A 27,893-nucleotide genomic window follows, 5' to 3' on the forward strand; every position below is an offset into this window, starting at 1 on the left:
GCAAGGGGTCTACAGGCCCAAGGACACACTCTCAGCACCTACATGCCTTTTGAGTGCAGCAGGGAAGAACTTGGGTTCTGTGAACAGAGATCCAATGTAACCTTGGGAGCTACCTCTATGAAACAACATACTGTTTTTTTTTTTTTTTTTCTGTGTTGAATATACTATTGAGTATATTTTCTGGTTGAGAAGAACTCCCATTTTTTTCCTTGTTATTTTTAACTTTTATTTAATATACATTCCAAAGTACAGCTTATGGATTACAGTGGCTTCCCCCCCCCCCATAACTTCCCTCCCACCCGCAACCCTCCCATCTCCCACTCCCTCTCCCATTCCATTTGCATCAAGATTCATTTTCAATTATCTTTATATACAGAAGATCAATTGGTATATATTAAGTAAAGATTTCAACAGTTTGCACCCACACAGAACATAAAGTGTTAAATACTGTTTGAGTACTACTTATAGCATTAATTCACATTGTACAACACATTAAGGACAGAGATCCTACATGAGAAGTAAGTGCACAGTGACTCCTGTTGTTGATTTAACAAATTGACATATGTTCTCCCTGATTGGTGACAATTAACCGAGCACCAAAAAGGAAACCTGATGAAGTGAAATGGACACTATGAGAAACAGTGACTTGATCAGCCCTTGTCCAGACTGTTGGTGAACAACTTAATACTTTATCCCTTTTAGTATTTGTTCTGTTCTACTTAATACTATTGTAAGAACTTCCATTTTTAAAATTTTTAGTTTTTTGAAATAGAGGGAGAGACAGATCTTCCATCCACTAGTTCACTCCTCAAATAGCCATGATGGCCAGGGCTGGACCAGGCCTGAACCAGGAAACTCATCTGGGTTTCCCACAGGGGTGGCAGGGGCCCAAACACTTGGGCCATCTTCTACTTTTCTCAGGTCCTTATCAGGGAGCTGGATTGGAAGTGGAGCAGCTGGGATATGAACCAGTGCCCATATGGGATGCTGGTTAGCAGGCAGCAATTTTACCCACAATGCCAGCCCCAAGAACTTCTATTTTGAGTTGGCATCAATGAATGTTCCATACCTTACTTTACACATTCATGCTCATGACTGGCAGAACATTCTACAGGCCAACATCTGGTTCTATATAGTTAAAACCCTTCTCCACTTTCCTTGTTGTTCTGGTTCTTGGTGCTATAGGTTATGTTCATATGATATTGCAATTTGAGGCGGAGAGCTTTATGCTATGACTCTGGGTGATCTGGCACAGTGGATGCTGGGAGGGTTTTTGGTACAACTTTGTGTACTTAAAAGGTTAGTAAGAACAATTATACACTGAAATGACTGGGAACCTTGAAAATACTCATATCAAGCTAAACTCCAATATGAATGTATTTTCAATTTCATTTACCCTTAGCTGTAACCAGAATATACCAAATGGCTACTCCAATACCGTCTGACACAAAAGGGAGTGTGATAGAGGGAAAAGCTCATAGGAAAAGAGATCATACTCTTCACCAGTTGTGTTATTGTAGTGTTATGAACTTTATAAAAATTAGGACCATGTGAACACATGATCAGGATTTTTCCTGGAGCTTCGTTAGGGGACATGCAAATGAGCCTTGACACTTAAACTTTTTGTGTCTGAGGAACTTCTGTTCCTCAGGCTTCACAAGTGGTAGAAAACTTGGGTATCGCCCTAAATCGTCTCTGTAGACACGTCCCACTACCACTCCACCTGGACTTGCAAAGCCTGAGTTCAATCCCAACTTTTCCACTTCTGATCCATTTTATTGTTGATGCACACCTTGGGAGACAGCAGGTGATGGCTTGAATACTTGGATTCCTGCCACTCATGTGGGAGAGCTGGATTGAGCTTTTGACTTAGGTTTGGCCCAGCCCAGGCTGTTGTGGGTATTTGGGTAGCGAACCAGGAATTCTCTTCATTTTAATGAACAAGTCTTATAAAAAAAAATCGGAGCTTCTTGCTTGATGAACATGTTGATGTGCCAGATTAGGAATGTGCTCTGATTTCATGGAGTAAAGGGTACAAAAGTTCTGCATGTGAGACCCTCCCAAATCTTGCCCTATTCGTCTCTACATTTGGCTAATCCTTACTTGCAATCTTTTAATAAAATTAACTGTTGGAGCCTGGGTTAAGCAGTTGCCTGCAATGCCAGCATCTCATATGAATGCCAGTTCAAGTCCTGGCTGTTCCATCTCTGACCCAGATCCCTACTGATGTGTCTGGGAAAGCAGCAGAGGATGGCTCAAGTCCTTGGGCCTTGGGCCCTTGTGTGCAGGCTGGGAGACCTGGATAGAGTTCCAGGCTCTTGACACCAGCATGATCCAGCTCTGGTCATTGCAGTCATTTGGGGAGTGATCTAGCAGATGGAAAATTCATTCTCTCTCTCTCTCTCTCTCTCTCTCTCTCTCTGTGTGTGTGTGTGTGTGTTTGTGTGTTCCTTTCTCTAACTCTGCCTTTAAAACAAATCTTAAAACTATGTTTAGTGCTTCCTGAGTTCCATCACTGTTGCAAATGAATGAACATGAGTGGAGTCCTGGAAACTCCTTAGATTTACAGCCAGGCTTTCTGAAATGCAGGTGGACTGGGCACCCCTGAACTTGTGGCTGCCATAAGAAGTGAGTGTAATCTGGCTGGGGATCGTGCCTTCAAACCTGTGGAGTTTGATGCTAACTCAAGGTGCTTAGCAGCAGAATTGAATTGTGTTAAAATACTTGCAGAAGGATAAGGTGGCAGGCAGATTTGAAACTCCAAAGCAATCATTCCATAAATTGACCCAACCTGGAAAAACTAATGCCTATAAAGTAGTAGTATCCTCATTATTTATTGCTATATAACAAGCTGCATCAAAACTCCTAATTTCAGATTTTGTGAATTGGGAATTGAGAGATGGCCCTTGCCCCTTCCATGATGCCTAGGTCTGGGGTGTCTGGGGTGATTTGAAAGGGTCCAGGTAGCACGGATTCAGGAGACATGGTTGGAGGACCACTTTCAGGATGGCTTCTTTAATCACTTGTCTGGTGTTTGGGCTTGGGTGCTGACCAGCACATCTAAATGTAGCCCTTATAGTTTAGAAGGCCTAGGGAAGTTGAACTTTTTTTTTTTTTTTAAGATTTATTTATTTATTTGAAAGAGTTACATAGAGAAGGAGAGGTAGAGAGAGAGAGGTGTCTTCCATCCACTGGTTACTCTCCAGTTGGCTGCAACAGCCGGAGCTGTGCTGATCTGAAGCCAGGAGCTTCTTCTGGGTCTTCTACGCGGATGCAGGGACCCAAGAACTTGGCCCATCTTCTGCTTTCCCAGGCCACAGCAGAGAGCTGGATCGGAAGTGGAACAGCTGGGACTTGACTGGGAAGTTGAACTTCTTACATACCGGCTTCAGTGTTCCAAGTGTGAAGGTTCCAGTGAACCCAGTGAAAGCTGCCTCCCAGCTCAGAGCATTCCTTCTGTCATAATCTACTGAGTAACATGTGAGCCCACCTGACTCAATGGGGAGGGGCATGGAGCTTACTGCCTCAACGTGGGCATTTCAAATAATTAGATGCTGTGTTTTAAACATGTCCTAGAGAGCTGGGCATTTGCCTTAGCACCTAATCTTCTGATTGTGGTAAAACATCCCATATTGGGGTACCTGGATTTAAGTCCTAGCGCTGCTCACGATTCCAGCTTTCTGCTAATGGAAAAATTATTTGGCAACATATGGTGGCTCAAGTACTTGGGTCTTTGCCACCCTTGCAAGACCCAGATTGAGTTCCTGGCTCCTGGCTTTAGCCTGGCCCAATTCTGGCTGTTGTGGGCATTTGGGGAGTAAATCAGTGGATGTGAGTTCTTTCTGCTTCTGCTTCTTTAATTAATTAATTAATCCACCTTAGACAGTGCCCAGCGGGTTATTGACATGGCAGCATTTGATGCATATCAGTTTAGTCAGACAGCATCATAGCTTCAGATGGCGCAGGCTCAATGGCAGACAACCATACCATTAATGCAAAGGTGCTATATCTGAAAACATCTGAAGTAACCCACTTCGCAATGTAATCAGCTACTGTAGTGCATTGTGACCGCGTTTCTGTAGCTCCTTCATGACTGTAGTTTTTCTCAGAGCAGGACCTGCTTCACTAATACCCATTGTCCTAGAGATGGGCATAGGGTTTGGGACATGCTGGAGTGTTTCACAAAGTTCATGGGGAAAATGGAATTAAAAGGTTTATTTATTCTGGTGCAAAAATTTTGAAATTTTGGAGTTAGCACATGAGGAATCTTCAGAACTTTCACAGAAATACGTATTATGAAAACTTCATGGATTAAATTTTTTTTTAAAACCAAAAAGTTCTTTTACTTTCATTTTCTATGAACTTTTTGAAGTCTTCTTGTGGTGTGTAGAATAGATATCTTGGATTTCACTAAGAGTTATTTGTGGACCAGCATATGATCTGTCCTGGAGAATGTTCCATGTATACTTCTGCTATTGTTGGGTAGAATGTTCTGTGCATATCCATGTCTGTTGGGTGCAGTTGGCCTATAGAGTTTCAAGTCTTCATTGATAATTTGTTTATCCTATCTAAACTTGAAAGTGGGGTTTTGTAGTCCCCTATCATTGCCAAAGGTTGATTTCTGTCTTCAGATCTATCAGTATGTGTTTTGAGCTCCTATGTTTGGTTCATATAGGTTAGCAATTGTTTTATCTTCTTGATGAATAGACCCTTTATCATTATAGAATGTCCTTGTCTGTTTCTTGTAACGGTTTTGGTGTAGCAACTTCTACTTTTGGTTATCATTTCATAGGACATCTTTTTACATTATTTTACTTCGAACCTACAGAAGGCCTTATATCTAAAGTGAGTTCTGGGAGATATTATGTAATAGGATTATCCTGGGCCTTTTTATAATGTCATTTTTAAATATGAGAAAGGAGCCGGCGCCGCGGCTCACTAGGCTAATCCTCTGCCTAGCGGCGCCGGCACACCGGGTTCTAGTCCCGGTCGGGGCGCCGGATTCTGTCCCGGTTGCCCCTCTTCCAGGCCAGCCCTCTGCTGTGGCCCGGGAGTGCAGTGGAGGATGGCCCAGGTGCTTGGGCCCTGGACCCCATGGGAGACCAGGAAAAGCACCTGGCTTCTGGCTCCTGCCATCGGATCAGCGCGGTGTGCCGGCCGCAGCGCGCCGGCCGCGGCGGCCATTGGAGGGTGAACCAACGGCAAAAGGAAGACCTTTCTGTCTGTCTCTCTCTCTCTCACTGTCCACTCTGCCTGTCAAAAAAAAAAAAATAATGTGAGAAAGGAAACCCAGAATATTATGGTAATTTGTCCAAGTAGCAATGAGTGATACAGTAATTTCTTGAAGAAACTTGAAAACTGAATCCTAAAATATAGGTGAAGGGGGATGTTAGGAAGGACATTTCTGGAAGACAGAAAGCAAGAGCAAAGGCCCAGAGGTATGAAAAACGTGTGTGTGTGTGTGTGTGTGTGTGTGTGTGTTAGTGCTGTAGAAGTAGATACTTTGGCATTCTGATGGGTAAAAGGTCAGGTCATGAAACCAGAGGGATGAACAGGGCCCAGATCAGCAAGAGCTTAAATGCTACACTAAGGAGCTTAGATTTTATCCTGTGCTTGATTGGCAGCACTTTTAAGTAAGAGACAAAAGCTCAGATTCACATTTGATAGCTTTATGTATTGCACTATGGAGAATGAAGTCAGGGAGCATAAGATGAGAGGGGCATATGATTAAGAACTCCTATAATAACATGGAGAGAGATGATGAGATCTTGAAATAGGGCTGCTATGGTCTTGCCTCAAGAGTTCCTAATCACGAGGCTGGATTTAGACATTGAAGATCACCCATCTTATGAAACCAAAGATAAAGACATTAGCAAACTATACATATGCTTTTGTTATTTGAAAGGCAGAGTTAGAGAGAGGGAGAGACAGATCTTCCATCTATTGGTTCACTCCCCAAATGGCTGCAAATGCTAGAACTCGGCTGGTCAGTAGACAAGAGCCTCCTCCAGGTCTCCCATGTGGGTGGCATGGTCCCAAGGATTTGAGCCATCTTCCGCTTTCCCAGGCGTGTTATCAGGGAGCTGGATTGGAAGTGGATCAGCTGGGGCACAAACCGATACCCATAGAGGATGCCAGTGTCACAGGTGGTGGCTTTATCTGCTATGCCACAATGCCAGCCCCAATACCAAACTATAAAGCACAAAGCTTTACATGCATGCTGAATTTAAAGCTATCTTTTCAGATTTTGTATTACAAAATCCCAGTTAAATTTTTCTCCTTTTATGCTTGACGGTAATTCAATAGTAGTACTCTTCACAGGAGTGTGCCCTTCACTGCACATCAGCAGTGATCTGGTTGCAGTGACAGGTTAGAGTTAACTTTGTTGGCATCAATGACAATGGGTACAATATTATTACACTCATCCTCCCGATTATGGAGTACATTGCTACGAGGTAGGTCTAAGACACAGATCAAGAATTTGAATCCTGATTGTCTGATTTTATTATTATTTTTTTTATTTAATAAATGTGAATTTACAAAGTACAACTTTTGTATTGTTGTGGCTTCCCCCCTCAACCTCCCTCCCTCCCGAGGTCCTCCCCTCTCCCACTCCCTCTCCCATCCCACCCCTCATCGAGTTTCATTTTCAATTACCTTCATATACAGAAGATCAACTTAGTATACACTAAGCAAAGATTTCAACAGGCTGCACTCACACAACCGCACAAGGTATAGGGTATTGTTCAACTAGTAGTGTTGTTTTTAAGTTTCATAGTAAAACACATTAAGGACAGAGATCCTACGTGGGGAGCCTGTACCCAGTGACTCCCGTTGTAGATTTAACAATTGGCACTCTTATTTATGGCGTCAGCAAACGCCTGAGGCCTTGCCATGAGCTGTCTAGGCTATGGAAGCCCCTTGAGTTCACCAACTTTGAACTTGTTTAGTCAAGGCCATATCACAGTGGAGGTTCCTTCCTCCCTTCAGAGAAAGGCACCTCCCTCCTTGATGGCCTGTTCCTTCTGCTGGGTCTTGTTCACCAGGATCTTTCATTTAGATTGTTTTTGCCACTGTGTCATGGCTTTCCATGCCTATGAGACTCTCATGGGCCTTTTAGCCAGATCCGAAGCCCCAAGGATTGACTCTGAGGCCAGAGTGCTGTTTGGGGCATTTGCCATTCTAAGAGTCTGCTGTGTGTCCTGCTTCCCCCGCAGGATCATTCTCTCCCTTTTAATTCTATCCTTCATTATTTGCTTACACTGGTCTTATTTGTGAAATCTCTTTGACACTTACCCTATCTTTTTGATCGGTTATGTACTTATGCTTATCACTTTACCAAGTGTGCTGGCATTGGTACCTGCCTCCTTGGTAAGACTGAGTCGAAATCCCCTGGCACATTTCTAGTTCCACCATTGGAAGTAAGTCCGAGTGAGCATGTGCCGACCTAAATATCTCCGCTCTCTCTTATTCCCACTCCTATATTTAACAGAGATCACTTTTCTGTTAATTTTAAATGCCTAAGAATGATTGTGTATTGATTACAGAGTTCAACCAGTGGTATTAAGTAGAACAAACAGAGCAACAACAACAACAAAAATACTGAAAGGAATAAAATAGTAAGTTGTTCCTCAACAGTCATAAAAATTATACATATTGTGTACTAAGTGATACATGTATAAATTGTACACTGTCTAATCAGGGTAAGATATACCTATCTCTTCAAACATAACATTCCTATCTTTTAAAATCCTATCTTTTAAACTTTTTAAATGGAGAAATATATAGTATGCTAATATTATCTATAGTCTCCCTCATGTGTAATAGAAACTCATAACTTCTTATTCCTATCTAGCTATTACCTGGTATGCAGTAATTGATCTTTTCTCCATTTCTCCTTCCCCCTATCCTCCCTAGTCTCTGGTTAACCACCTTTCTATTTTTGACTTCTAGAAATCATCTTTTTTTTCTTTTTCAGATTTCATATGTAAGTATGATTGGGTGATACTTGTCTTTCTGTGCTTGGCATAATGACCTCCAGTTACATTAATTATGTTGCAAATGACAAGATTTCATCTTCATTATGGCTGAGTAGAATTCCATTGAATATGCATACCATGTTTTCTTTACCCATTCATCAGTGAATAGAATTTAGGTTGCTGCCTTTTCTTGCCTATTGTGAATAATGTTGCAATAAACATGGGAGTGCAGTTGTCTTTATAAGCTGATTTACCTTCCCTTGGACATTTACCCTGTGGTGGGGTTGCTGGGTCATATGGTAGTTCTATTTTCTGTTTATGAGGAAGCTCCATACTGTTTTCCACAATGTCCTTCCTAATTCATATTCTCACCAGCCGTGTGAGAGGATTTCCTTTTCTCCACACATCCTTACCCACATTTGTTATCTTTTGTCTTTTGATAACTGTCAATCTAACTGGAGTGAAGTATCATCTCATTGTGGCTTTCCTTTTAATTGCCCTGATGATTGGTGACATTGAGCATTTTCCCACATACCTGTGGAACATTTGCATGTCTTTCTTTGAGAAATGTCTGTCTACATCACCCGTTTTCTGACTGGATTATCATTAGTCACTGTTTGAGTTCCTTATATTCTGATTATTAACTCCTTGCTGATGTATAGTTTGCAGATACTTTTGCTCACTCTGTTGGCTTTGTTTTCACTTTGTTGACTGTTTCCTTTGCTTTGTAGAAGCTCTTTAGTTTGATGAATTCCCATATGTCTGTTTTCACTTTGTTTCCTGTGCCTGTAGGATTTGATCCAAAAAATCCTTCCCCATTCCAGTGACCTGGAAGTGTTTCTCTTATATTTTCTGCTAGTGGTTTCGAAGTTTCCAGTCTTACATTTAGATATTTGATCTATTTTAAGTTTGTTTTTTGTTCATGATGAGAGACAAGAGCCTAGTTTCACTTTTCTGCATGTGGATATTCAATTACCTGGTTCCATTTATTTAAAAGGCTCTTTTTTCCAAGGTGTGTTCTTAGCACCATTGTCAAATATTAGTTGACTGTAGATGCATGGGTTTACTTTGAGGATCTGTGTTTATGCCAATACCATGCTGTTTTAGATACTGTAGCTTTATAAAAAATTTTTAAATTTTAACTTTTAATTAGTTTTTAACAGATTCAGTGTGATTCATAGATACACTTCTAAGAAGATAATGATATTCCTCCCTCTTTTTCTCCCACCTTCTTTCTTCCTTTTTTTTTTTTTTAGTTTTTGAGAAAACACATTTAAAATTATATTACAATAACAAGGCTTAATACTTCACCAAATAAGAAGTTTAATAAGTAAAAAACAAAAATACCATAGTTTAGTGGGAATATGACAACAGCTGTAAACAATAATTGAATGGATAAAATGAGCATTTAACCAATATACAGGAAATTTTTTAAACAAATTATTTATTTGAAAGACAGAGTTACAGAGAGAGAGAGAGGTCTTCCATCTGCTGATTCATTTCCCCAGATGGCCGCAATGGCTGGAGCTGCGCTGATCCGAAGCCAGGAGCCAGGAGCTTCTTCTGGGTCTCCCACATGGGTATAAGGGCCCAAGGACTTGGGCCATCTTCTGCTTTCCCAGGCCATAGCAGAGAGATGGATCGGAAGAGGAGCAGCCAGGATTAGAACCGGCAACCATATGGGATGCCGGCGCTTCAGGCCAGGGTGTTAACCCGCTGCACCGTGGCGCCGGCCCCATGTACAGTAAGTTTTAAAGTAATCACAGATCATCAAAACTATAGTAGTATAACATTCTTAACCATTGATTTGACAAAGGTATAAAACAAAGTTTTAAAAAACTGTATTTGCAATAATACTGAAACATACAGACATTTCTTTTTTTGTTTTTTTGAAATTTTAGATCCCATATATAAGGGAGAACATGTGATATTTGTCTTTCTGGGTGTGGCTTTTTCACTCAGCATGATGTCCTCCAGTTGCATCCATTTCGCTGCAAATGATAGAATTTCATTTTTTTATATAGCTGAATAATATTCCATTGTATGTGTGTGTGTGTGTCTTGATGTTTTCTTTCAATGTTTGATAATTTTTATTGTAGAGATCTTTCACTCATTTGGTTAAATTTATTCCTAAATACTTGATTTTTTTTGTGTGTGGCTATCATGAGTGGAGTTTCGTTCTTGTTTTCTTTTTCTGTGAGTTAATCATGAGCATATAAAAAAACTACTGTTTTTTGTATGTTTATTTTTTTAACTTTTATTTAATGAATATAAATTTCCAAAGTACAGCTTATGGATTACAATGGCTTCCCCCCCAATAACGTCCCTCCCACCCGCAACCCTCCCCTTTCCCACTCCCTCGCCCCTTCCATTCACATCAAGATTCATTTTCGATTCTCTTTATATACAGAAGATCAGTTTAGCATACATTAAGTAAAGATTTCAACAGTTTGCTCCCACACAGAAACATAAAGTGAAAAATACTGTTTGAGTACTAGTTATAGCATTAAATCTCAATGTACAGCACACTAAGGACAAAGATCCTATATGAGGAGTAAGTGTACAGTGACTCCTGTTGTTGACTTAACAAATTGACACTCTTGTTTATGGCATCAGTAATCACCCTAGGCTCTTGTCATGAGCTGCCAAGGCTATGGAAGCCCCCTGAGTTCACTGACTCTGATCATATTTAGACAAGGCCATGGTCAAAGTGGAAGTTCTCTCCTTCCTTCAGAGAAAGGTACCTCCTTCTTTGATGGCCCATTCTTTCCACTGGGATCTCACTCGCGGAGATCTTTCATTTAGTTTTTTTTTTTTTTTTCCCCAGAGTGTCTTGGCTTTCCATGTCTGAAATACTCTCATGGGCTTTTCAGCCGGATCCGCATGCCTTAAGGGCTGATTCTGAGGCCAGAGTGCTGTTTAGGACATCTGCCATTCTATGGGTCTGCTGTGTATCTCACTTCCCATGTTGGATCGTTCTCTCCCTTTTTGATTCTATCAGCTAGTATTTGCAGACACTATTCTTGTTTATATGATCCCTTTGGTTCTTAGTCCTATCATTATGATCAATTGTGAACAGAAATTGATCACTGGGACTAGTGAGATGGCATTGGTACATGCCACCAGCAACTTTACTGAATTAGTTTAGCAATTCTAATAGATTTTTGTTGAAGTGTTAAGGTTTTTTCATGTACAATGTTATGGCATCTGCAGACATGGATAATTTGACTTTATCTTTTCCAATTTCAATGCCCTTTATGTCTTCCTCCTCAATTTCTCTCACTAAAATACCATTATATTTAATAAGAGTGGTGAAAGTGGACATCCTTGTCGTGTTCCAGATCTGAGGGGAAACGCTTTTGATTTTCCCCCATTCAGTATGGTATTTATTGGCTCTTGGTTTGTGATATCTCCTTTACAAATTTGAGAGATATTCCTTCTATACCTAACTTATGGAGGGTTTTTTTTTTTTTAATCATGAAGGGGTGTTGAATTTTATCAAATACTTTGCATCTATGGAGATGACCATATGGTTTTTGTTCTTCATTCTATTGATGTGATTTATGACATTTATTGATTTGTGAATGTTGAACCACCCTTGCATCTCTGGGATAAATCCCACTTGATAGTGATGTGTGACCTTTTTGATGTAGATTTGTATTCGATTTGCTGGTATTTTGCTGAGAATCATTGCATCTATGTTCATCAAAGATACAGGTCTGTTTTCTTTTTGTGTCATGTCTTAGTTTGATTTTGGTATCAAAGTAATGCTGGCTTCATAAAAAGTTTAGCAGATTTCTATCCTGTTCAATATTTTAGAACAGTTTCAAGAGTTTTGGAATTACTTTCTCTTTGAATATTTTGTAGAGTTCAGTAATAAAGCCATAAATCAGGTCCCGGACTTTTCCTTGATGGAAGACTTTTGATCACTGCTTCAATCTCATTGCTTGCTATGGGTCTGCTTAGACCAGCTGTATCTTCTTGATTCATTCCTGGTAGGTTATATGAATCCAGGAATTTATACATTTCTTCAAGGTTTTCCAGTTTACTAGCATATAGTTCTTTGTAGTAGTTTCTTATGATCCTTTGTATTTCAGTTGTGTCAGGTATAAATGTTTCCTTTTTCATCTCTAATTTTATTTGTTGAGTTCTTTCTCTTTTTTTCTTCATTAATTCTGGCTAGAGGTTTATTTGGCTTATCTTCTGAGAAAAACAACTTTTTGTTAATCTTTTGTGTGTTGTTTTGTTGTTGTTGTTTCAATTTCATTTATTTCTCGTGCTGATTTTGGGTTTGGTTTGTTCTTGTAACTGTAAGTCTTCAAGACGATGAAAATTACAAAACCTTAAAGAAATAGGATACCAAAAAATGGAAAAATCTTCCATGCTCATGGATTGGAAGAATCAATATCATCAAAATGTCCATTCTCCCAAAAGCAATTTATACATTCAATGCAATACCAATCAAGACACTGAAGACCTTCTTCTCAGATCTGGAAAAAATGATGCTGAAATTCATATGGAGGCAAAAGAGACCTCGAAAAGCTAAAGCAATCTTGTACAACAAAAACAAAGCTGGGGCATCACAATACCAGATTTCAGGACATACTACAGGGCAGTTGTAATCAAAACAGCATGGTACTGGTACAGAAACAGATGGATAGACCAATGGAACAGAACTGAAACACCAGAAATCAATCCAAACATCTACAGCCAACTCATATTTGATCAAGGATCCAAAACCAACCCCTGGACTAAGGACAGTCTATTCAATAAATGGTGCTGGGAAAATTGGATTTCCACATGCAGAATCATGAAGCAAGACCCCTACCTGTCACCTTACACAAAAATTCACTCAACATGGATTAAAGACTTAAATCTATGACCCGACACCATCAAATTATCAGAGAGCATTGGAGAAACCCTGCAAGATATAGGTACTGGCAAAGACTTCTTGGAAAAGACCCGGGAGGCACAGGCAGTCAAAGCCAAAATTAACATTTGGGATTGCATCAAATTGAGAAGTTTCTGTACTGCAAAAGAAACAGGAAAGTGAAGAGGCAACCAACAGAATGGGAAAAAATATTTGCAAACTATGCAACAGATAAAGGGTTGATAACCAGAATCTACAAAGAAATCAAGAAACTCCACAGAAACAAAACAAACAACACTTAAGAGATGGGCCAAGGACCTCAATAGACATTTTTCAAAAGAGGAAATCCAAATGGCCAACAGACACATGAAAAAAGGTTCAAGATCACTAGCAATCAGGGAAATTCAAATCAAAACCACAATGAGGTTTCACCTCACCCCAGTTAGAATGGCTCACATACAGAAATCTACCAACAACAGATGCTGGCGAGGATGTGGGGAAAAAGGGACACTAACCCACTGTTGGTGGGAATGCAAACTGGTTAGCCACTATGGAAGTCAGTCTGGAGATTCCTCAGAAACCTGAATATATCCCTACCATACAACCCAGCTATACCACTCCTTGGAATTTACCCGAAGGAAATTAAATTGGCAAACAAACAAGCTGTCTGCACATTAATGTTTATTGCAGCTCAATTCACAAGAGGTAAGACCTAGAACCAACCCAAATGCCCATCAACAGTAGACTGGATAAAGAAATTATGAGACAGGTACTCTATAGAATACTATAGAGCAGTCAAAAACAATGAAATCCGGTCATTTGCAACAAGATGGAGGAATCTGGAAAACATTATGCTGAGTGAATTAAGCCATTCCCAAAGGGACAAATATCATATGTTCTCCCTGATCGGCGACAACTAACTGAGCACCAAAGGGGAAACCTGTTGAAGTGAAAGGACACTATGAGAAACAGTGTCTTGATCAGCTCTTGTCCTGACTGTTGATGTACAATGTAATACTTTATCCATTTTAGTTTTTTTTTTTTTGTTCTAGTACTATTGGTTGAACTCTGTAATTAACACACAATTATTTTTAGGTGTTTAAGTTTTAACTGAAAAGTGATCCCTGTTAAATATAAGAGTGGGAATAAGAGACGGAGGAGATGTACAATTTGGGATATGCTCAATCGGAATTGCCCCAAATGGTGGAGTTAGAAATGTGCCAGGGGATCCCAATACAATCCCATCAAGGTGGCATGTACCAATGCCATCTCACTAGTCCAAGTGATCAATTTCAGTTCATAATTGATTACACTGATAGGTCTAAGAGTAAAAGGGATCACACAAACAAGACTAGTGGCTGCTAATACTAACTGATAGAATCAAAAAGGGAGAGAATGATCCATCATGGGGAGCGGGATACACAGCAGACTCATAGAATGGCAGATGTCCTAAATAGCACTCTGGCCTCAGAATCAGCCCTTATGGCATTCGGATATGGCTGAAGAGTCCATGAGAGTATTTTAGGCATGGAAAGCCAAGACACTCTGGAGAAAAAAAAAAAGAAGACCTAAATGAAAGATCTCTGTGAGTGAGATCCCAGTGGAAAGAACAGGGCCATCAAAGAAAGAGTACCTTTCTCTGAAGGGAGGAGAGAAGTTCCACATTGACTATGACCCTGTTGGAATAAGATCAAAGTTGACAAACTCAAAAGGCTTCCATAGCCTTGGCAACTCATGACAAGAGCCTAGGGAGATTACTGATGCCATAAACAAGAGTGTCAAATTGTTAAGTCAACAACAGGAGTCACTGTGTACTTACTTCTCATGTAGGATCTGTCCTTAATGTGTTGTCCAATGTGAAGTAATGCTATAACTAGTACTGAAACAGTATTTTATACTTTGTGTTTCTGTGTGGGTGCAAACTGATGAAATCTTTACTTTATGTACAGAAGATCTATTCAGTATATATTAAGATAATTGAAAATGAAAATTGATGTGAATGGAATGGGAGAGGGAGTGGGAGATGGGAGGGGTGCGAGTGGTAGGGAAATTATGGGGTGGAAGCTATTGTAATCTATAAACTGTACTTTGGAAATTTATATTTACTAAATAAAATTTTTTTTTCAAATAATGCATCATTATATCTTTAATTTGAGACTTTTTTTAAATGTAAGAACGTAATGCTATAAACTTCCCTGTTAATACTCCTTTTGCTGTATCCCACAGGTTTTGATATGTTGCGTTTTCATTTTCATTTATTTCACAAAAGTTTTTGATTTTCTCCAGTGACCGATTGATCATTCAGTAGCATGTTTAATTTTCAAGCATTTAGGAGTGTTCTACTGTTCTTTTTGATCTCTAGTTTTATTCTTTTTTGGTCTGAGAAGCTGCATGGTATAATTTCAGTCTTTTTAAATTTGCTGAGACCAGATTTGTGGCCCAATATGTGGTCTACTCTAGAAAATGTTTACTGTGCTGATGAGAATGTGTACCCTGTAGCTGTTGAGTGAAATGTCCTGTAAATGTCTGTTAGGTCCATTTGCTCAATAGTATGTTTCAACTCCTATGTATCTTTATTGATTTTTCTTTTGTATAAACAATCATTCCATTAATGAGAGTGAAATGTTGAAGTCACCCACTATTATTGCATTGGAGTCTATCTCTCCCTTTAAGTCTAACAGTATTTTCTGTATATATCTGGGTGTTCTTGTGTTGAGTATATATATATTTGATATCTTCTTGTTGAATAAAACCTTTTATAAAAATATAATGTTCTTTATCTCTTTTTACAGTTTTTGACTTAAAGCCCATTTTATCTGATTTTGGGATAGCTACACCTGCTTGGTTTTTGTTCCCATTTCCTTGGTGTATCTTTTACCAACCTTGACTTTCAGACTGTGTATCTTTTTGAAGTGAGTTTCTTTTAGGCAGCATATAGTGAGATTATGTATTTTTATGCATTCAGCAAACCTAAGTCTTTTGGAAACCTGTCTTTTGGTTGTTGAATTTAATCCATTTACATTCAAGATTAGTATTGATAGATAAGAACCAAGACCTATCATTTTGTTGATTGGATAATGATTATATCTGCTCTGTTAGTGAATTTTATGGTGTCATGTGTTTTCATGATGTTTACTTCTAATGCAGGATGTTCTTCAGAATTTTTGTAAGGCTTATGTGTTGGTGAATTCTATTTTTGCTTACCTGGAATATACTTTGTTTTTCCTTTACATTTTTGTTGTTAAAGAATTTACTTATTTGAGAGAGAGTTGAAGACAAAGAGAAGTAGAGACAGAAAGAAAGGTCTTCTATCCACTGGTTCACTCCCCAAATGGCTGTAACAGCCAAAGCTGGGCCAATCTGAAGCCAGGACCCTCTTCTAGGTGTCCCACATGGGTGCAGGGTCCAAGCACTTGGGCCATCTTCCACTGCTTTCCCAGTCCATAGCAGGGAGCTGGATCAGAAGAGGAGCAGCCAGGACTTGAACTGGTGCCCAATATGGGATGCTGGCACTGCAAGTGGAGTCTTAGCCCACTACGCCACAGTGCTGGCCCCTATCCTTCACGTTAAAAAAAATTCAAAGCCAGAGTTTCAGAGAGAGGGAGAGAGACAGAGACCTTGACCCATTGATTCACTCCCCAAACAGCTGCAATGGCCAGGGCTGGGCTACACTGATGCTAGGAGCCAGGAACTTCTTCCAGGTCTATCACATGGTGTACTCCACTGCTTTCCTAGGTGCATTAGCAGGGAACTGGATTGGAAGTGGAGCAGCTGGGACTTGAACAGTGCCTAGATGGTATGCCTGCATTGCTATTGGTAGCATTACTCACTTCACGTCAACACTATTCTTTGTCCTTCAATTTTAAAGGGTATTTTGCTGTATATAATATTCTTGTTTGAAAGTTTTGTTTCTTTTACAACCTTGAATATATCATCCCATTCTCTTCTGGCCTGTAGAATTTTTCTGAGAATTCTGATGTTAATCTAATTGGTTTTCTTTTATATGTAACTTGATATTTTTATATGTAAGTAACTTGATATGTAACTGTCTTTAGGATTCTTTCCTTGTCTTAACTTATGACAATCTGATGACAATAAGCCTTAGAGAAGATCTTTTTTTGGTTGAATCGGCTTAGGTTTCTTTGAGCTTCTTCTATCTAGATGTTCATGTCTCCTTAAAGACCTGGAAAATTTTCAACTATTGTTTCATTTAGCAGGTTCTCAATGCCTTTTTCCTTTTCTCCTTTAGGGATGCCTATAACATGAATATTTGTTTTTTTAATGGTATTCCTTATTTCATGTAGACTTTCTTCATTCTTTTAAATTTTCTTTTTATTTTTGTCTGATTTGGTTATTTCAAAATTCTTGTCCCTCAAGGTCAGAAAGTCTGTCCTCTACTTGGTCTATTTTTTTTAATTTTTAATTTTTTATTTTTTTGACAGGCAGAGTGGACAGTGAGAGAGAGAGACAGAGAAAGGTCTTCCTTTTGCTGTTGGTTCACCCTCCAATGGCCGCCACGACTGGCGCGCTGCGGCCGGTGCACCGCGCTGATCGGATGGCAGGAACCAGGTACTTATCCTGGTCTCCCATGGGGTGCAGGGCCCAAGTACTTGGACCATCCTCCACTGCACTCCCTGGCCACAGCAGAGAGCTGGCCTGGAAGAGGGGCAACCGGGACAGAATCCGGCGCCCCGACCGGGACTAGGACCCGGTGTGCCGGCGCCACAAGGCGGAGGATTAACCTAGTGAGCCGTGGTGCCAGCCTACTTGGTCTATTTTGCTATTAAAGCTCTCAACCTTATCTTTTGTTTCACTAATTAATGATCTCATCTTTAAAATTTGTTTTGTTATTCTTAAAGAATGCTGTCTCCTTAGTAATGTTTTCACTCATTGATTTCCTCATGTCTTTATCTGTGTTCTCTAGCATCTCATTGAGTTTCCTTACAATCATTATCTTGGATTCTATATCTGTCATCTCATAGATTTCCTTCAGTTCAGGGTCTAGTTCTGGAGGAATGTTGTGTTTTTTCTTTTTGGAGGCATGATGTTACCTTGCTGCTTCCTGTCTCCTTTGTCCTATGGTGATGTCTGCCCATCTGGTATATTTGCCCCTTCTTTATGGAGCAGGTTTTATTATAAAAGAGTTTATGGTTTAGCTGGAATGCAGGATATCACTTGGTTTCTTGCTTTGGTTTTGATTCTAGGTGAGCCCAGGAGTGTAGTGTCTGATTTGTTTCATCTTAACCGGTGTCATCTGTGTCTATAACACGGTAGACTTGTCTGCTGCAGCTTGTAGGAATAGCAGTGTAGCTTTGAGAAGAATAAGGGTTTTCTTGGGTACGTATCTTGTCCACACAGAGTTCAGAATCAGTCTCCCTGGTGAATGTTCTTAGTGCTGAGGGAGATAAGAGTGGCTGCTCCCTTGCAAGCTTGGGTGATGCCAGGGCTTGTGGCACTAACCGCTGTGGCTCTAGGACTGTGTGAGCCTTTCTCAGGTCCTTCTTGGAGAGTCGAACTGGTACTGTGGCTTATAATACCAGTAACCTTGTCCTAAAACTAGGGGATGTGGCCTGGACCCTATTCCAGTCCTACAGGGTGACTATAAGGTATACAGGTATGCTCTGGAGAGTATGAGTCCAGAGAGATGGAATGCAAGTAGGTTCTTCCCTATGTCCGCCAGGTAGATTTCGCTGGCACTGAGAATTTTAGAATGAATTGTTACAGTCCTGGTTTTGCAGGGTTTAGTGGGGTCATTACTCGGACCTCCAAGTGTGGGAGCAGATATTTTTATGAGCTGCTTCTGGTGTTAGCCCCCAGAAGCTAAGGTGAATCCCCCTTGCTCGCATGGAGTGCCTGAATGTAGCTCTGGAGCTAATGCCCAAAGTCCCATAGTTGCAGGATGCAGGCAGTCTATCCTTTGTCCCACACATTGCCCCAGCTCTGACTATGAGGCCAGTAGGAGAACAGAAGCACAAGGCACAACTTTTCACTGCCATATATGACTCTGTATGCACGTTGGGGAGGTAGGAAAGGAAAGCTATGTGGCTTCCCTGCTCCAAGCCCTGCAGCTGTTCAGACCCCAGTCCGCTCTCTAGGCTGAATTAAAAGTCAGTGTGTGACCGTGGAATTCTCTCTCAGCTAAAACTGAGTGGCGGGGTTCACAGTGATTTCTTCCTACCTTGACACAGTGGTGGCTCACAACTGGCAAGTGGCTGTGCCACATGGCTGGCGCAGTGTCTGTCTTCTTGCCTCTCATCCCACGGAGTCTTCATTTTTATTTATTTTTTTCACTTCTTGGAAAATTTCCATCAGTCAAATTCCTGGTAACGTAGTCCTTCCTTTGTTCTTTACATGTCCCGGAGCAGCTTACGTTAGTGTGATTACACCCTAATCAGCCACCTTGTATCTTCTATAGTACATCTTACAGTTGAGTAGTGTAATGCCTCTTGCTCTTTTTTTTTTCTTCTTCTTGAGATTGCTTGCCTATTTGGTGTCTTCTTTGCTTTCATACAAATTTAAGATCGCTTTTTCTAGTTCCATAAGAATGTCACTTGAATTTTATTATGGGTTATATTGAATCTGAAAATCACTTTTGGAAGTATATATGCTGGCCAAGAAGCTTGGTGGCTCCAGGGTTGGTTCTGTGAAACCAGATTGGCTTTCCTGGGACTTTTCCTCACTGTCCAAGATGACTGTGTGGAAGAATTGTAGGCAGACATATAAGATAAATTGATTAGGTTTGTGAGCTAGAAGCCCATGCCTTCACCATGCCGTCTGTGTGACTTCATGTCCCTACCTGACCACACCTGTGTGCCCACTCGCCAATCAGGCTAATTAACCAACTCCCCTTTGGAAGTTGATTAAAAGCCTTAACTACGCTGGGCCCGGCCCTATTTTAGCCTTTTGCCCTCTTTACCATTGCAGACCCTCGCTATCCTGAGCCTCCGGAGTCATGGCCTTTGGGCCACCTGCCTCATGCTTCCTGGCCTACGTGCTCCTCCACATGGCTGGCTCCTGATACGCGGTATGAACTCAGATTTCCCTTTCTTTCTTTCAGTCCTCACTTCCCTGTGCATTTCTCTCACTGAAAAAAAAAGCTTAAAAACTTATCATGCTGACTTGTTTATTTGTGCTAATATTCAGAATTACTCTCTGAATATGAGCCAAGAGCCCACAGGCTTATTAATATTGCAAATTTATTAATACGCATCCAGTAACAGAAGTGGCCTCCGCTTTGTTGAACTTTTTGTTTGTTTGACAAACTCTAAAAGACTCTAGCACCACAAATCTCAGATTCTATTGGCTAGAACTGGGTTGCATGTTTGTATGTCAGCAGCAAGGAATCCTAGGAAAGTCAACATATGTCATTTGTAGTTTCTATCATGTGGAGGTTGGTTCTGCCCAAAATGGAGGGGAAGGAGCAGTGGCTTTTGAGTAGGCACCAATGGTATGTGTGATACAAAAGTAGTTCAGAGGATTATGAAAATCCAATGGATTTAGTTATCTGTGTAAGTTAATTTTTAGGCTTTTCAGATGTTTATGTAGTGGTTACTATATACCAGGTACCATTTAACATCAACCCGTTTACTCATGACTCCATGAGGGAGGAACTATTATGATCTCTATTCTACAGGTGAGGAAACCAATGCACTGAGAGATTAAAATGACTAAGGACTCACAATGGTGGAGTCAGGTTTCAAACCTGGCTCCAGAGCCCGTGTCTCAGGCCCTATATCACAGGGTCTTCCCTGACGTGTTCTAAAGCCTCGTGCGGTGTAGTTCCCTGGGAATGCTGGTTTCTCCTCTGCCCTCTGACTCTGCCATGGAAGCACATGGACATTGGCAGAAGGGGTGGTAGGAAACCCAGCATACAGCACTTCAAATGCCTCCCTTCTCCTGCCCAATCCATTTTCCTGTGTTCCCTTATCCTGCTCGGGTGGATTATTTTTAGTTTCCTAAAAAACCTGGTGAAATCTACAGAGGGACTTCAAGCAGTTCATGAAAAATGGAATTTAAAATATTTGTTTTGGTACAAAAACATTTTTATATCCAAACATAGTGGTTTTTTTTTTTTTTTTTTTTTTTTTTTTTTTTTTACAATGTGCATTATCCATCAACTTCTTGGGGAAAAAACCCTCATTCTAAAATTTCCTTCTCTATTTATTGATTTCTAGATATATATGAGAGGCAGGCTTTTGGTGTAGTAGTTATCCAAGTGCCTGGGTTCAAGTCCGGGCTGTGCTCTCTACGCCACTTTCCTACTACTGTGCATGCTGAAAGGCAGCAGGTGCTGACTAAAGCAGCTGGCTCCCCACCACCCATATGGGATATGTGGGTTGAGTTTCTGGCTCCTGGCTTTGGCACAGCTCAGCCCTGGCTGTTGTGGCATTAGGGGAGTGAATAAGCATATGGGAGCTGTCTGTCTGCCTTTCAAATAAATACAATTTTAAAAAGATGTATAGAAAAAGGATTTTTTTCCACTCCTAATTTTTGAAAGGCCAGACCAGTGGAGAATATTTTCTGTTTCAAGGATGGATTGAAAGGGGCTTCTGGGGAGACCAACAAGTTGTCACAGAGCCTTCTCTGTTCCTGAAAGGAGGTGACTCAGGGCATAGCAAGAAGTCTAGCATGACATTGCCTTATGCTGAGGCCACTTTCAGGTAGAATATTCTGGGTGTATTGTTACTCAGTCAGACTTGGATGGCACTCAAGCAGGGTGGGCCCTGTAATAATTCCTGCTGCGGAGCTCACACAATGACAGAGGTGGCAGGCGGCATGGCTTTGGAGAATCCCCTTGTCTAAGGACATGGAGGAAGTGAGCCAAGCATTTGTGACACAAACCAGTCACTCAGGGAGAAACAGGAAAGGACTATCACCAGTTTCCTATCTTGGGACATTGAAAACAAAAACAAGGCCATGTGTCCACACAATGGAAGAAAAGGGGCCCCGGACAGGGAGGAAGCAAGGAGCCAATATAGCTCCACCGACGGAGGGCCAGAAAAAACATCCTCATGAGTCTAACAATCAAACACGAGTAACAGATGAGTTCATTGAGCCCCAAATGGGGGCAAACAGAGAAGCATTAGCCAGCTAATTTAAAATTAAGGAGCACATTTCTCATCTTCCTGTGGTGGAATGTTCCAGAACAGAGCCTCATAGAGTAGTGCTGGCCCCCTAAAGCAGGGGTTTCCTGTAGAGACGAAGCAGCTGCACCTTTGATGACTCCTTGGATATTAGCAAAACACTGGCTAAATATAGATAAGCATCAACAAGGCATAAATAAGGGAACAGGAGTGGGAAACACCATTCAAAAGGTGAGTGGGCATGAACAATGACATCTTCTTCTGCCAAGACAATTATCACGTGCGGTATTGAAGCATTAATCACTGAGTCATTTAAAACTCCAACTGCCAAATAAGAATAAAAGTCTCATGCAGGAGACTGTCACATATCGGGGTGCTGGAAGCTGACGACTATACAGTGTCATTTCCAGCGCTCTATTCCATGGAGTGGAAAGAAAACGTGGCATTGGCAGGAACTTTGAGGATGTTTTAGTGGCCAGGTGGCAAAGAGTTGCTCAGGCTGCCAGTCTTGTGTTTTACCTACATCCTTTCTCTCCTTATTAAAGCTTTCTTTGCTGTAAGGGAAGTGGTAAGAATGTTTATTTTGGGGCTGGCATTGTGGCATAGTGGAGTCAGCTGCTACCTATGATGCTGGCATTCCATACAGGTGCCAGTTTGAGTCCTGGCTGCTCTATTTCCCATCCAGCTCCCTGCTAATGTGCCTTGGAAAGCAGTGGAAGATGGCCCAAGTGCTTGGGCTCCTGAACCCATATGGGAGACCTGGATGAAGTTCCTGGCTTTATTCTGCCCTAGCCCTGGTTGCTGTGGCCATTTGGGGAGTGAACCAGTGGATGGAAAATTTCTATCTGTATCTCCCTCTGTCTCTGTAACTCTACCTTTCAAATAAGTAAGTAAAATAAAGCTTTAAAACAACACTTCTTTTCCATCATGGGTGAGAGTTGCTCTCTAGCTCATGGGGATAGATTGGATCACATCAATCTGGACCAAGCTAGGTCAGATAAATGTCATCTCAGAGCAAAGCCAAACATGTGCCCATCAATTTCTGCTCTTCCCTTCTGTCCAGATTAAACTCATTTAAACTTGAAACAGACTGCACTTAAGTTCTGTGCATATTGGTATTAGGCATGGTTCTACCTATCATACATCAAACCAGGTAAGTGTGGCTCCCCTTCTAGTGCTTCTTAGACTAGGAAGCTTGGCTGTGAGCAGGTGGAAAACTGTAGGAATCACTTTCACAAGTTTCAGTAGTTCCTGCTAACCACAGAAAGCATCTCAACTCAGTATTCCAAGCGAAACATTTTGGTGCCCAACATGGCAAATACAACACATAATACCTAAATTGCAACCTATCAGATAGTCCTTAAACACTCAAAGGATGCGTAGAAACAAATTACTCTTTTAAAACCTTACATAAAATACATATTTACATCATTTGGCAAATCCTCAATCTATTGCTGTATGTCATTCACGTTACTGAGTAAGTTAAGCCGGGGTGCTAATCCACAGATAAGGGAAATCCATAAATTTATTTTTTGCTCTATGGGGATTTTGCAAGTCCTGGTGATTCATGAATTAGTAATCATTCATTTAAACTGCTTTATACACATCATATCTTTTGTGCAAGACTCCCTGGCCACAGGTAGATCCTTATGGGGATTTGTGTCTACCAGTGAGCCACCCAATCTCCGGTCAATCCTGGTGTTTGTGGAATGAATTGCACACATTGGAATGTGATGCAAGGCGCCAAGGAGTTGTGGAGGTTTTGCTGTTTGAACTTCACAATTATTCATCATATATAGGTGTGCAGAGATAGCCCCACAGGAGGTAAGATCAGTTCAAAGTTGTGGCTATTGATTTTCTGAGTCTTTAAAGGAAGAGTGTGTAGTAGACTTCTGTTTCATTTTTCCTGCTTTCAGCAATGAAGCACTGTGGTCCTCAGAGCATGTGAGTGAGTGACTGTTGTGATCTCTGGTCTCATTCTCTTTGCTGGCAGAGTGGCAGAGCTTCATGGCATAGGCAAAGGCTCTCACTACCTGTGTGTATGTCTCTTTCCTTCTCTAGATTATTTTTGCTTTGTTTTGATTTGAGTGGCAGAGAAAGAGATACATATACAAAGTGAGTTCCTGTCCTCTGGTTAACTCCCCAAATGCCCACAATGGTCAGGGCTGGGTCAAGCCAAAGCTGGCAGCCAGTTTCTCAATCTAGGTCTTCTACACAGGTGGCACAAACCCAATTACTTGAGCCATTACCTGTTGCCTCCCAAGTGTGCGTTAGCAGGGAGCTGGAATCAGGAGCACAGCCAGGACTTGAACCCAAGCCTGCCAATAGGGAATGCTGTTGCCCTAACTGGTGTCTTAGCTACTATGCCAAATGTCCACCCCTGTATGTCTCTCTTGAATCAATATTTTGAGCTGTGCCTAGTACTTAATAGTTGTGCTTGATGAATTTCTGTCTGAGAGATTGACCGTGTATAAAGCTGCAGGCTGTTTCTAATGGATCCACTTTTCCTCCTCCTTGGGTCCTTTGCTGACTACAAGGGTGGCTGTCAGGTGCAGGCTGTTGCAGTCATTTCTGCTCTCTAGGGAATGCGTGATCTCTCTGTGTTCTGAGACCTTTGCCTTTTTCTCCCCTTTTATTGATGGGGATCTCTGTGGAAACTTGATGTTATATCCCAAAGAAACTAGGGAACCAACTTTAAGTTAACCGTCATTTTGTGTTTTACTAAGAAAGAAAATTCTGTCAAACTCTGTCACACCATAGATTGGAAATGCTTCCTGATTTCGGAGATGTGAAAATAGCTACAGAATGTGCATTTAAGATGTGAAGAAATGCATAGCCATCATTTTCTTGGGACCGCATAAGGAAGTTTGGGGTCTAACAAGCATTGACTACACACACACACACACGTACATACACACACAAGGTAAAGTTGCCTCCCAACTAAAAACTCCATTCAACGAGCCTCTGTGAGGTTTATTTAATTGGGACTTCAGGACATGATTCTTTGGGGACATTTTTCAAATGCCGCCTACCAAGTGGTTATTAAAATGGAAGTGATCAGACCAGCAAGCAAACCATCAGATTTCTGTGTTTTCTCAATCTGTGACATGGCAAAAGATAGAGATCACAACAGCAAGAACAATACAACCACTGTATCAAGGATAAGCACAGGTGCTAGGGGCTTTAGCTACTTTCAGAATGTTGGAGAATAACGGACATTGACTTCCTATGTAAGACAAACTAGAGTAAGATGGGCTAGGGAGAGTGGTGCTGAGTGCTTGATGTGTGAGCTCAAAATCAAAGGTATAAAGTTTGTTTTAAAACTTATCAAATATATAATGACTACATCATCTACATACAACTTCAAGATGAATAATAAAATGACAACAGTTGGAAAAGAACAGAACTGATACTTCTGAAGGCTTATTCATGAGATCCTCAAATTTTATTCCCCCTTTCCCCAAGAGATGTTCACTGTCCTGAATTTGTTAATTGCTTATCTTCTTTGTGAAGATATTCCTAAATAATCTATTACCTAGTTTTACCTGTTTTAGAACTTTCAGTAAATAGTTATAATGTCTGTATTTTTTTCAAGCTTGCCTTTTTATTTCTTCAGTATTATACATTGTAGATTGAGCCATGTTCACATGTAGCCATATTGCAATCCATTGTAAATTATGCCTATATCATAATTCATTCACCTGTTGATGAATGTTGGCTTGTTTTGCTTTGAAAAACAGTGCTGCTGTGAATATTCTTACATATATTGCCTGGCAAGCATATACATAACTTTTTCTTAGGTGTGTGTGTGTGTGTGTGTGTGCGTGCATGCTTCAAAACACTTGCTAAAAATTAATGTTTATTTTGATGCAAAATATTTTGAAATTCATACATATGAGGGGCCATCAGAAATGTCCATCAGCTGATGACTGGATAAAGAAAATATGGTATATATGCACAATGAAATACTACTCTTCCATAAAAAAGAAATTCTGTTTTTTCGTAACAAAATGGATGCAACTGGAGACCATTATGCTTACTGAAATGTCGGTTCCAAAAAGACAAATATAATATGTTCTCTTTGATAAATGATTATTTTTGTATTCTATATTAACTATGCATATGAATGAAAATGATGTGATTTGATTATTTTTAGCCCTTGTCTATACTCCTGTGGGGCAGTGGTCTTTCTACTTTTTACTTATTGAACATTATGGTTAGTGATGTATTAAACCTGTGATTATAAAGTAAATTGAAGTTATGATATTGCATAAATTGAAGGAAAAAGGAAGGAGAGGGGATTGAGGGAGGAGAAAAATGTAGTTATCTTAGAATTGTATCTATCAAATACTTGAAATTTGTTCTCTTTAAAATCTTTTAAAACTGAAGCCGGCGCCGTGGCTCAATAGGCTAATCCTCCACCTTGCGGCGCCGGCACACCGGGTTCTAGTCCCCGTCGGGGCGCCGGATTCTGTCCCGGTTGCCCCTCTTCCAGGCCAGCTCTCTGCTATGGCCAGGGAGTGCAGTGGAGGATGGCCCAGGTGCTTGGGCCCTGCACCCCATGGGAGACCAGGAAAAGCACCTGGATCCTGGCTCCTGCCATCGGATCAGCGCGGTGCGCCGGCTGCAGCGGCGGCCATTGGAGGGTGAACCAACGGCAAAGGAAGACCTTTCTCTCTCTGTCTCTCTCTCTCACTGTCCACTCTGCCTGTCAAAAAAAAAAAAAAAAACTTTTAAAACTGGAAAAAAGGAAAATGTATCTTAGGGAAAACTGTGCATGAGCTACAAAATTTCTTGTACCCAAAATTTTAATTCATTTTCACATTTTTTTGAAGTACCCTTATTATATTTATATGCCAGTTACGACAAGGATACATTCTGAACAAGGTGTTAGGTGATTTCTTGATTGCGTATGTATTTAAACAAATATAGGTGGTACAGGTGAATCACTGGATGTTGCCTTTTTTTTTTTTTGATTGGCAGAGTTAGGCAGTGAGAGAGAGACAGAGAGAGACAGAAAGAAAGGTCTTCCTTCCGTTAGTTCACACCCCAAATGGCCACTATAGCCAGCGTGCTGCGGCGATCCGAAGCCAGGAGCCAGGTGCTTCCTCCTGGTCTCGCATGTGGGTGCAGGGCCCAAGCACTTAGGCCATCCTCCACTGCCTTCCCGGGCCACAGCAGAGAGCTGGACTGGAAGAGGAGCAACTGGGACTAGAACCGGTGCCCATATGGGATGCCGACGCCGCAGGCAGAGGATTAGCCTAGTGAGCTGCGGTGCCAGCGTGGATGTTGCCTTTTAATGCAATCAAAAGATAACATGGGCAAGCACAAGACATATGAGCTTGCTGCTATAACATGTAACAGGTGTAACACAGCATAACATTTTAAAGTAATCTTTTTTCCATGAGTAGGATCACACTCTAAAATAATAGAAAGTATAGTATGGTAAAAGCAGAAGCTGGTATGTAGCATAGTTATTCATTTTCAAGTATTATCTACTATATATAATCTTACATGCCATACCTTTTTAAAACAATTTTTATTAATTTTAAAGGTAGAAAAAGAAAATGAGATCTCTTATCTGTTGCTTCATTTCCCAGATGTCTACAACAGCCAGGGCTGAGCCAGGTCAAATCTAAGGAGCCTGAGACCCAATGTAGCTCTCCCATGTGGTGGCAGGGACCTAGGTACTTGAGCTATTACCTGCTGCTTCCAAGGCACACATTAACAGGAAGCTGGAATTGGGAGTAGAGCTGGGACTCAAACCCAGGCACTTTTTTTTTTTTTTAAGATTTATTTATTTGACTTGAAAGTCAGAGTTACATAGAGAGGCGGAGAGGGAGTGGGAGGGAGATCTTCCATCCACTGGTTCACTCCCCAGTTGGCTGCAACAGCTGGAACTGCGCCGATCCAAAGCCAGGAGCCAGGAGCAGCTTCTGGGTCTCCTACGCGGGTGCAGGG

General features: G+C 40.9%; 1 protein-coding gene across 9 annotated transcripts in view; it reads left to right on the forward strand.

The window, feature by feature from the left end:
- LOC149123708 (uncharacterized) overlaps nucleotides 1–27,893 on the forward strand; it is a 53,829-nt gene that overhangs the window by 17,432 nt on the left and 8,504 nt on the right. For 6 of the 9 annotated variants that reach the window (XR_016213982.1, XR_016213978.1, XR_016213980.1 and 3 more), the window contains one exon: nucleotides 19,774–19,873. The exons of the other annotated variants lie outside the window; for them this stretch is intronic. Coding sequence is in view for 3 of the 6 variants with exons in the window: in XM_089305098.1 (XP_089161224.1) it covers nucleotides 19,774–19,873 (100 nt within the window). In the remaining 3 variants the exon portion in view is untranslated. The remainder of the gene's footprint in view (nucleotides 1–19,773; nucleotides 19,874–27,893) is intronic. 9 annotated transcript variants of the gene reach the window in all.

The sequence above is a fragment of the Oryctolagus cuniculus genome, chromosome 10 (genome assembly GCF_051225735.1).
Source record: "Oryctolagus cuniculus isolate XC-2025 breed Fujian yellow rabbit chromosome 10, ASM5122573v1, whole genome shotgun sequence".
Taxonomy (NCBI): Eukaryota; Metazoa; Chordata; class Mammalia; order Lagomorpha; family Leporidae; genus Oryctolagus; species Oryctolagus cuniculus.